Source organism: Aethalodelphis obliquidens, unplaced genomic scaffold (genome assembly GCF_003676395.1).
Source record: "Aethalodelphis obliquidens isolate GAN/ISIS:26980383/991018 unplaced genomic scaffold, ASM367639v1 scaffold1, whole genome shotgun sequence".
Classification (NCBI taxonomy): domain Eukaryota; kingdom Metazoa; phylum Chordata; class Mammalia; order Artiodactyla; family Delphinidae; genus Aethalodelphis; species Aethalodelphis obliquidens.
Window position 1 is genome coordinate 61,681,566 of NW_020837945.1, and position 11,952 is coordinate 61,693,517.

The 11,952-nt window shown below is 39.7% G+C and overlaps 1 protein-coding gene across 2 annotated transcripts in view; it reads left to right on the plus strand.

Annotated features, from left to right (window-relative positions):
• The window catches only part of GAP43 (growth associated protein 43), a 92,619-nt gene extending 89,939 nt beyond the window's left edge, over positions 1-2,680 (plus strand). The window contains exon 3 of one of the 2 annotated variants that reach the window (XM_027105239.1): positions 1,985-2,680. In XM_027105239.1, the coding sequence (XP_026961040.1) occupies positions 1,985-2,073 (89 nt within the window). In that variant the 3' untranslated portion in view covers positions 2,074-2,680. The remainder of the gene's footprint in view (positions 1-1,984) is intronic. The other variant, XM_027105250.1, reaches the window with a different exon arrangement.
• The last annotated feature ends 9,272 nt before the right edge of the window (positions 2,681-11,952 follow it).

Below are 11,952 nucleotides of genomic sequence, written 5' to 3' on the forward strand. Positions count from 1 at the left end.
GAGTAGTAGTAGATAGCCTCACTAGGATAACTCCATTTTGAAAGTAACTTACAGTCTGTTGCAAATCCCACAAAATAAATCAGACTTAAAAACTTTGATCAAAAACAAGTCATTGTAAGGTAAAATGACCTATCATAGTTACTATTTACCAGACCAGCCTCATTTGATTCTTAAAAAAACACATCTGTTTTCAAAACGATAAGCATTTTCTGCTACTGAAGAGACTTAAAAGAATATTAATAGACAGGTGTCCAAAGAAGGAATCCCCAAAATTATATTTAGCAGCAGTGGTCTTGTTTGGATATAAATGTTCAGCTTTATCTGAATATAAATATATAGCTGACTGATTTCAAAGAAACATACATTTTTATGAGCTCTTCTAATGGTCTCCTAAAAGTTCCCCATTTCTCTAGTCTCAACATCTCTCAAGTCTTAGAAATACTTGTGTGAAATATTGACCCTTGGCTGGCATCCGGGAACTTGAATTTTGAGAGGGTTCTCACCACTTCCTAACTAAGAGTTTTCACTGTGCCTAAACTCTTTGTGCCAACAATGTGGTTTATGCTGGACATCTGTTTTCCTCCTGGGAGTCTGGATTTGGTACATGCTAGGTAGAGGATGCCTACACAACCAGTCTCCAATAAAAACCCTGGACTTGTAAGCTCAGGTGAGCTTCCCTAGTCTATGACATCTCACACATGTCACATTTCATTGCTGGAGGAATTAAGCACATCTTGTATGAGTCCATGAGGAGAGGACTCATGGAATCTTGTGCCTGGTTTCCTCCAAACATCGCTCCATACAACTTTTCCCTTTGCTTTTTTTGGTTTTATATCCTTTCACTGTAGTAAATGGTAGCCATGAGTAGGACTATATGCTCAGTCTTGTGAGTCCTCCTAGCAAATCGCTGAATCTGGGGGGAGTCTTGGGGACCCTGGTACAGGAGTTTAGTTTAATAACAGATGTGATGCCAAGGCAAATTCTCTTTCCATTAGCTGGCATACTAGTAAGCTGTCTGTAGTATGAAATCAGTTGACTGAGTTCTAGCAGGAAACCAGGCAGAAGAGTAATTAGAAAATCACCTCTTTCCTAAGGACAAAAATGATCTTTAAAAAGAAACAAAGTCTTTCTTATTAAGCAAAACACACTTGCCCTATGGATAAGTGTACTCATTTGGAATGTTTTTGACTGCCAGAAACTAAAAACTACTACAGTGGCTTAAAGAAGTTAGTTATTTGTCTCACATTAATAAGAAAAAGTCTGAGGAAAAGTGTCCAGGAGTAGTATGGTCGGTCACAAGTAGGTTTTTTTCTATCTCTCTGCTTCACCATTCTTAGTGTATAGTTTTTATCTTCGTGGTCACAAGGTGACTGCTACACTACCAGGTAGTTTGATGTCACAGTCATCAGGAATAGGAGAAAGTAAAGAGCAAACACCTCCTCTGGAGCCTTCCCAGGGAAGTCTGTCTCTACCGATTTGGCCATCACTGTGTGATATGGACATCCCTAGCTCCAAGGGGAGCTGAAAATGCAAGTATTTCACTTTCCAGCCTTTATAATATTAGAAATAAGGGGTGAGAGAGTTGGAATGGATGTTGAATGATCCACATAAAATATCTGTCATGATAAGTCTGACATTAATGCAAAAGAAATACATGATCGTTGTGGACCCCCCATGTGTGGATACCTTAACTGTAAGGCTGAGAGATTAAAGACCATAGTAGTTTCTCTTTAGTGAACTCCTCGCCCACGATATCACAGCTTTGTTCCTGAGCTCTTCCCTATGTGTCACTGAACAATTTCCTGTGGGTAAGCTCTTCTGAACCTGGAAATTACATTACTGAGATAGCAATAATCTCTTTTTATCTTAAATCTTTTATGAAGTGGTATGAAAAGAAGAAATGCATTGCACTATCATCTGAACAGATGAGACAAAATACTAACTCTGCTTCCCCTGCCCTAACCCCATCTGTTTTCTTCCTCAGAAGCTGTAGACGAAACCAAACCTAAGGAAAGTGCCCGGCAGGATGAGGGTAAAGGAGAAGAACGTGAGGCGGACCAAGAACATGCCTGAACTTTAAGAAATGGCTTTCCACATCCCCACTCTCCCCTCTCCTGAACCCTGTCGCTCCTCACCCTCTTCTCAACTCCTCTCTGAAGTTTCCCTTCCTGTCCTACTCACGTCTGTGAGTCTGTCCTCTCCCACCCACTAGCCCTCTTTCTCTCTGTGTGGCAAACATTTAAAAAAAAAAAAAAAAAAAGCAGGAAAGATCCCAAGTCAAACAGTGTGGCTTAAACATTTTTTGTTTCTTGGTGTTGTTATGGCGAGTTTTTGGTAATGATGATCCAATCATTTTGGGAAATTCTTGCACTGTATCCAAGTTTTTTGATCTGGTGCGTGTGGCCCTGTGGGAGTCCACTTTCCTCTCTATCTCTCTCTGTTCCAAGTGTGTGTGCAATGTTCCGTTCATCTGAGGAGTCCAAAATATCGAGTGAATTCAAAACCATTTTTCTTTTCCTCCTTTTCAATGTGATGGAATGAACAAAAAGGAAAAAATTCAAAACCCAGTTTGTTTTGAAAATAAAGAAATAAAGCAAATGTGCCAATTAGCGTTAACTTGCGGCTCTAAGGCTCCTTTTTCAATCTGAATATTAATAAACCATGAGAGTAATCAAACTCCCAATGGCTCTGTGTTTCTGTTCCATCTTCTCATGAGTTGGTTTGACACACTGGGCTTCTTACATTTTATCTTTGTTCTGGCCTCCCAGTCTGACACCAACCACCCTGACAAAGAAAAGATGGATGAAACCATAAGGCTTCAGTCAGAACCAATGGCGTAGGTCCTTGATGGGGCTCTTGGGTGCTATTTTATTTTGTAGGGCTGCTGTAACAAAGTACCACAGACTGGGTGGTTTAAACAACAACAGACATTTATTTGCTAACGGTTCTGGAGGCTTGAAGTCCAGAATCGAGGTGCTGGCAGGGTTGATTCCTTCTCAGAATTGTGAGGGAAGCATGTGTTCCAGGCCTCTCTCCTCAGCTTGTAAAGGGCCATCTTCTTCCTACATCTCTTCACATCGTCTCTGGGTATCTCAATAGCCAGATTTCCCCTTTTTGCCGTATTGGATTAGGGCCCACCCTAATGACCTCACCTTAACTTTATTACCTCTGTCAAATCCCTGTCTCCAAATAAGGTCTCATCTGAAGGTATTTGGGGTTAGGATTTCAACATGTGAATTGGGGGAGGAGGGGCGCAATTCAACCCATATCAGGCACTAAGACTTGCTTCTACTAAAATCACTTCAGCATATTTTCATGACTCAGGAGAAGTATCCAATGGAAAGTTACTCTAGGTTTTGCTAAGTTAAATAATGTAAGACATGCATAACTCTTAGAAACCCCCAGGCTTTTGTTTAGATAATTTATTTTTAACCCAAGTATTGACATGGTCCATTTAATTTTTTCAGTTTATTAACTTCTCTTAGACTTATCCCCACACAAGGCAGCTGACAGACTCTTGATTAGTCATAATCATTGTTCCTGCCAATGGTGATAGTATACAAAGAAAGGGTCTATATTTAGCACATCTATCCTTTTCAAATTTCCTTCCAGTTTCTGTTTTCTAATACCCTCTACCAGAAGGTAAACAGTTCCCATGAGAAACAAAACAATGTCCCTAAATCTTGAAGCATCTGATGGTGTTCTTTCTCCCTCTAAATTTCCTAAGTCAATCCTGGTACAAATTCTTAACATGTCATACTCTGTCCTGACCCTGATTCTCATAGACAAGCATTGCCAATGGACTCCCTTAAGCTTTCTACATTCATCTGCACATAGAATTTCCCAAAAAGGAAGAGAAAATTGTGTCAAAGCCTTCAAAATAATGAAGATCATGGAAATAAGTGATCTTAGGAGATACAACCTACACCTCGGGAACTCTCCTCAGCTTTGTGTGGAGCTGGTGCCCAGTTAATGCTTTGAAGAAAGGTGATGTCACATGAAAGGTGAGTCCTTACTGGATCAAGGGATTTTTCCTCATCACTGACACTAAGTGGAAGAAGAAATCACAAGGAAAAAGGTCTATAAGGAAAAGCATAAAAAGGTCAAAAGGAAAGCATCAATAACATATTAAAACAATTAAAGAGTTTTGAATTTATTCTGAGTTGGTATGATTTCCACAGAAGACTTTGCAAGTATCTGGGACTCAATCTTGTTCAGACTATGGTCTCATCAGATGTGAGAAAAGGTGTTGAAAAATGTTATCCATGGGTTGGAGCCATATTGGCAGGATATTGCTTTAAGAGTTGTTTTACCCCAAAGTTTTTTGGTCGGATAAATGCTTTCATTTCTTTCCCAAATCTACACTGCAAAGCAACATTCCTGTGACCTGACACAATTCAACTCCTTCAAAGTATAATTCTAAACTTCTTCCACTGAATCCATATTCATAGAAAATAATAGCATATGACCTTTTAAGTCTATATTAACATACGCTGTTCAGTGGTCTTACTAGTTGTGTCAGAGTTGGAATTTCGTTTTTACTTATGAATATCTATTTTTATTTGATTTTTAAAATCTTGTCTCCTGAATAGAATTATAAAAATGGAGGAAGACACATCAGAGAGGCTTGGAATGATCCTAAAGGACATGCCAAGGATAACTGCAGCCCTCACACTGGTGCAAAACAATGTGACTCAAATATATACACAACACACACAAAGTCAGGTGATACTGGGAAATATGGACCATTCAAGATACAAAAACAAATAGATTCTAAATTCTGTTTAGAATTTGATGACTCCAAAACATCTACATCTGGATTACTGTTTAAAAAATAAAAACTAGGTTGAGGACAAGTTAAAAGTCCCTCAACAGTGACAAGTGATTCTTTCAGGTGGTAATAAGATCATATTCTGGGCACCAGGCCCAATGTTCAATTTATAGCAAAACCATGGCCATTTGTGCATGAAGTAAACTCTTTGGACCAAGCTATGTTATTTAGGTCTAAAATGTTCTGGCATGACGTAATACATTTGATCTCTTTGGAGATGAAGAGGTTTCTAAAATAGAACCTTTTATTCCCATTGCCCTACACACACTTTGCTCATCCTTCAACCTTTTCCACCATCATCCACCCAGTGGCTTAGTTCAGAAATCTAGAAAGCAGCCTGATTCCTCTTTTTCTCATATAACATTGAATTCATGAGCAAACCTGCTGATGTTGATTCCAAAAGAGAATGAGGATAAAACTTGTGCCTGCTGTTCTGACCAAACCTACACTTTCCGTAGTTACTTTGAGGTGATCTAAGGTTTTCTGTTTTTTGTTTTTTTTAGTAGTAGTCTCTTCCCATATTCAGCTCATAAGAGAGACTGAGGGGGGATTACCAAACTCTCTATCTCAACTCCCTAGAGAAAGGCACACTGGAGCTCTCAAAAATGCATTATTTCCAACATCAGCCAGTTCCAGGAAAGCTGGTTTTGCAGTTGGCACGGAATCCTGAGCAACAGGAAAATCAGATTAATGAATGATTTTCATAAAGCATTATTAAGATCACCACAAAGTCCATTCACTTTTTTTTTTTTACCTTCCATACATTGTCTGTTGTCATAGAAACAGCTTCTGCTAAGCTGCCTATGAAAATAATTTAATGATTGGTGACCCTTCTAGCTAAATGTTAGCTAATGAACATTAAAACTGTGGGCTTTTGGGGCTTCCCTGGTGGCGCAGTGGTTGAGAGTCTGCCTGCCGTTGCAGGGGACGTGGGTTCGCGCCCCGGTCCGCGAGGATCCCACTATACCGCGGAGCGGCTGGGCGCGTGAGCCATGGCCGCTGAGCCTGCGCGTCCGGAGCCTGTGCTCCGCAATGGGAGAAGCCACAACAGTGAGAGGCCCGCGTAGCGCAAAAAACTGTGGGCTTTCTTTATTTCAAAAAAACTCACTTTTTTTCCGTAGGGGATTAAAACTCACGCCTGCCTATCATGTAGGAAAAGGCTGCATCCATACTCACCATCTCTTTCAGTCACATATTTACTTGTATATAACTGCAATTTTGTGCTTCCTTCCTAGAAAGAAATTCACAGTCATAAGGAATGAGGGCAAGATTATAGCTATGAGAACGATGAGTCATTAAATGTTCTTGGAGAATTTTATTAAAGTGGCAAGGACATTTTAAATGTACACTTTCTAGCAGATTGGTTACCTGGTTTTTTTCTTACAGGTGTGCGTCCTTGTTGGTAAATACAGCATATTTAGTGTCACAGATGGTACCTTACTAAGTACATCTTTGATGAAGCGAGATGCCTCCATACAAAGAAAAATGTTGCCAATTAACATTGCCTTGTATATAATCAGGCGATGAAAGCACACGGGAGTGTCATTAGAACCTTAAAATAATTTTATTATTTAATTACCCAAATAATACTCTTTCAGTGTAGAAAGGTAGAAAACATAAATTAAAAAAAGAAGTTAAAAATAATCTACAGTTTACCACCCAGAACTGAGCATCTAACCATTTAGAGATACATCTTCATATTGACTGTGTGCTTATCTGCCTTCCTCCTTTCCCATAGATTATCCACTTATCTATTGAGCTATATTCTTATGTGTATATAGATACATATTTAAAGCTAAAATAGGCTCATGCTGTACATATTATTTTGTAAACTGCTTTCCCCACTGCAGACATTTTCATTCAGACTGCTAAATAAGAGAGGACCTTGTGGTTTCCACGTCTGCTTTCCAGTGCCTTAGTGAAGCCTGAGGTAAAAGGAAAAGTGTGCGATTCTGTATACGCTTATTAAAATATCATTCTGTATTTTGAACCAAATGGGAAGTTTAATAAAAGCTCTACAATGAAAAACATAACTATATAGAAAGCTCCACATTGCCCGATCAGTTGGCACACCATCGTCAGCCCTCACAAACCCGCCTGCTGGTGGACATGGGCCGTGTTGCCTGGCCAGAGAGCTGAGGGTTGATGGGGAAGGAATGGTGCCATTGTGCAATAATATAGGGTCATGAAACAAACAAAATTTTTTATTTGAAATTTTAATATTCTGTTTATCATAGATATTTTTACATTAATTTTGATTTTTAAAATATTGCATTAAATATTATTTATCTTGATCACTCATTTTTTGATATACCTCACTACCCTCACCCTAACCCTGGCTCTGCTGCTCCCAAAGGAAATGCTAGAATCGTGTTCTCTAGATAAACATTTTCTAATGATGGTTGGGCAGCTGTGATTATGTGAGGTCTTGGTGATACCCAGGGACTGTAAGGCTTGAGAGTGGGTTGGCCCATCAGGACCTGAGAATTAAATGTGTAATATTCCCAAAAGTTTCCTTGCTTTCGACAGATATAGACACCATGGAGTGGTTCCAAGTTGGTCAGGGCTGGGACGAACTGAAGAATTCATGACCTGGGCTTCCCTCGTGGCACAGTGGTTGAGAATCCGCCCGCCAAAGCAGGGGACACGGGTTCGATTCCTGGTCCGGGAAGATCCCACATGCCACGGAGCAACTAAGCCTGTGCACCACAACTACTGAGCCTGCGCTCCAGAGCCCGTGAGCCACAACTACTGAAACCCCTGCGCCTAGAACCCATGCTCCGCAACAAGAAGCCACCGCAATGAGAAGCCTGCGCACCGCAATGAAGAGTAGCCCCTGCTCCCCTCAACTAGAGAAAGCCCACACGCAGCAACAAAGACCCAACACAGCCAAAAATAAAATAAATAAATGTAAAGAATTCATGACCTACCTTAACATTCTGAAAATAAATCAAAAATAAACACGAATAATCTAGGGCTGCCAAACCAAACCACCAGTTTGCGATGCCTGGTGGACTTTCACCACCCGTCCCAGCTGTGTTTATCTCTATGCTGGGGAGAGCACTGTTACAAAGCAAGACTCAGTCAGTTCAAAACTCATGTTCATGAAGGGCTCACTGATTGTACACCATTGGTACAAATTTATTTTTAAACTCTAGATAAGAAGATGATGGATATTTCATTTTATGCAGTGAAGTAAAAAGAAGGTATCTCTGTCCCCTGGAATTTTTTTTTAAGCCTGGAGGGAAGAATTATACTTTTTAAAAATTCCCCACCATATTAGGCAAAGAATGATGCAGAGTAGAAACAAAAGGAAGAGTTTTGTGTCTGTCTTTTTTCTTTTTTCTACCCTCATGGTCCTTCCCCCTTCTTCCTTTAGTAAGTAGAATAGAGTAGCACCTAGAAGCCCAGGAGTGTTAATTAAACAAGGGGGGATAGGCAGTGGCAGGGTGAGGAAAGCAGCACCTGGGTCTCAGCTCTTTCAGCAGCAAGAGACAGGGAAGGCTCTAAGTATCGCTTCCACCCAGGAGGGAAGGCAGCCTCTGCCTTAGCAATGGGGTCACCAACAGTGCTCTGCAGTGCTGCCCTCGCCGAATTTCTAAGCTCCTGCCAGCCTGGACCTAGGAATCCTGCCTTCCCATCCCTGATGTAGCCCACCCTGTCTGCATAAACGATTCCTGCCAGACTGCAAACTGCTTAGGTGTGGGATTTTTGTCCTACTTAGTCTTATACTCTGGTTACCCAAGTGTCTGAAAATAGCAGGCAGATACGAAATAAACCCTTCAAGAATGCACGAATGGACGAATGAATAAATGAATACAAGGGCTTTGATTCTTGCCTGTCACTCTCTAACTCTTTTCTCCTTCCTTCAGTTTTGCAAACTTCCCATGGGAGTTCCAAGTTACAACTCAGGCCCCTTGTCCGAGAAGAGAGAGAAGCATTTGCCTGAGAACCTAGGACTCTCATGTATCTACCCAATGATGAACTTGGGGTAACAATGGCTACATGACTCTCTCAAGTCTTGATTCAGTCACTCAGTGGTGGCTGAGAGACTCCATCCACTGCAGCCTCCTCATTGTCCCTGCTTGCTCCACTCCTGACATTGCATCTTGGTCCTCCATTGCCACTTCTGCCCCTTCTATTCCTTCTGCTTGAATGCTCTTCCCTAGAAATCCATGTGTTTCTTTCAAGTCGTTTCTGAAACATCATCTTCTCATCAGAGCCTCCCAAGAGCAGCTTGCTCAATATTTTCTATCACCCTTTCCTCTGAAAGTATTTCAAGTAGAGATAAGTCTTATCTCCATTAAAATACTGTATCCTTTACTCAATTGCTTTATTCACCTATCTTCCATCACTAGATCGCTAGACTATAAGCTTCATGAAATTAAGAACTTTCTCTCTTTTGTTTCTGTTTCCAGCTCTTAAGACACTGCCTGGCATTTAGTAGGATCTCAGTAAATGGAAATGAATGACTCTCTCAAAACTGTAATCACAAATTTTACTTTAAGTGTTTTATTTAAATTTGGCACATGCTTTTTGACCTTATCACTTTTAAAACAATAGAGTTATCCATAGGGCAGTGTCTCATAACATTACTTAGCAGTGGACATCTGTTGTTCTTGCCCACCTGACATCCTTTCCATTCCTCTGACAATAGACTACCTCTTTCTTACGTTGAATCTATGCTGTTTAGTTTTAATGGAGCTGACTCAGAATCTTTTCCTCTCCTCCTCAACATAGGATAGATATAAGAACCAAGCCTGGCCAATCAGACCTTACATCTCCTGGACACAGTGATTGGATTAAGCCAGTCCTCCCATGGAATTTTCTGCCAGAGACAGCAGGAAAAAAACTTTTTTCCTGGTAGCATTTCTAGACAAGTGAATGCATTTCACAGATGATGACTGTTTTCTCATCACATGGAAAGAGCCTACCCCCAAAATGGAAAGAGACACAGTCCTGGTAACATTGTTTGGTCACCTAGTTCTAACAATGCCTGAAGCAAGTACTATTCTTGGACTTTTCAGTTATGTGTGTTAATTCCCATTTTTGCTTGAGCTAGTTTGAATGGTGCTTCTGCCATGTACAATGTAAAAGATTCCTGGTACATCAGTCCCTCATTCTTACCCCAGCTCCAGTAACCTTCCACCCAGTTGGTCCTGGTTCCTTGGCCCCTGGACATTTTCACAATATCTGTGGTATAAGCATGGTGATTTGCTGTCCAAAGTATATAGTATATCCTCATTCTTCCCTCACATGTTGATTTGAAATTTTCAAGATTTAACTAACAAACTGAAAATGCTGAGAGACAATACCATTATTGCTACTGAGGAGAAAAACATGATAGCCAAGGTTGGAAGTGAGTTTCAGGGATGGCAATGACACTTTCCCCACCCCCAAACTCGGAATGAAAGTCATAAAGCATGTTGTATATTTAGAAGAGTGGGATATTGGATGTGATCTAATTTTGAAATCATAGGTATCACCTTTAAATATCAAACCCTATTTTACAACAGAACAGCATATGGTATGAAAGTAATTATACATCTTAATGAACATGGATCCTTTCCTATTAGCAAATTATGTTAAACAAATATTTTTAAATATTTACTCTGGGTATGTTACTGTTATGCTGCAATAGAGTATGTGTTTAATAACATAAAAATTAGTATAATTTTTTGCCAGATGAGAAAGATACTATATATATATATTTATACATGATATACACACATATATGTAAATATGAGTATATATGCATGTATACATATATACATATTTAATATGTGTATGGTGTGTGTGTGTGTATATATATATATGTGTATATAATAATTTGATAAGGTGTAGAAAGTGAGATAAGAAATAAAAAATTGAAAACAAAAATAAAAACTAAAACACTGGAGCCTCACCTTAACAGCTGTAATAAAACCAGTTGTCACTAGTATCTATCCTGGATTTTTTCTAAAGGAATCAGGATATAGGAAGAACTCATTTAACCAGGGTATCACTTAAAATAGGGATGATTACCGAGCACCCCAGGCCTGCTCTGGAAAGGGGCTTTATCGTATTCCTGAACAGGCAAAGTCATGATGTTTTGCCTCTCCTCTTTGCTGGCCTTTTCTCCAAATAGTCTTTGTGATGCATAAATTGGTGCTATTGTGTCATGTTGTATATTATTAAGTTCAAATCCTTACCTGCTACTTTAAAGCCATTACCAGGGCAACTCAGATGGACTCACTTCTCCTAGTTATACATGCTCAGTCTCTGTTTTCTGACTACTCCACAGGAGCCTAGAAGCTGCTACAGTTTCAGGACATCAATTGATTCCACAGAAATGTATTAAACCCTTACACTGCCCTAAACACAGGAGATAGCACAAGAAATAAGACGTGTTCCATACAGTTAAAGGATGCTGACCTGAAACAAGGGCAGGGCAGGGTTGTGAGGGCTGCTCTAGGGGAATAAACAGTTCTGTGAGAACCAGGTAGATGTGTACCTAAACTGTGCAGAGAATAATAAAGACTTCCTGGAGGACAGGAAGAAGTCAGAAATGCTTAGTCTTAAGTAATGAAGAAGACTGTTGGGTGAAGAAGTTGGAGAGAGATATTCCAGCCAGAGAGACCACCCTTAGACTTAAAGACACAAAACAACTTGATAGAATTGGACATGGCAAGAGGTCTGTATGTCTGGAGATTAGATTATAAGGGGATATGTGGTTTTGTATACAGATGAGGCTGGAAAAAAGTGCTGGAATTATTTGTAAATTGTTTAGAAAACTAAGGAGTTTTGACTTTATTGTAAAAATAGTTGGTATATAGGGACTCAACTACTAGAATCCATCTGGCATAGAATTCAAGGGGTTTGTAAACTTAAATGGAAAATAAAATACATCTTTATTTTTACTAATTATTATGTAAAATAATAATTATTATAGTGTTTCCTTCTGTCTTTGTCTTCTTGGGCTGCTAAAACAAAATACATAGACTGAATGGCTTAAACAACAGACATTTACTTCTCATGGATTTGGAGGTTGGGAAATTCAAGATCAAGGTGATAGCAGATTTGATTCTTGATGTGGACCCTCTTCCTGGCTTACAGATTGCCACCTTCTTGCAGTATCTTCA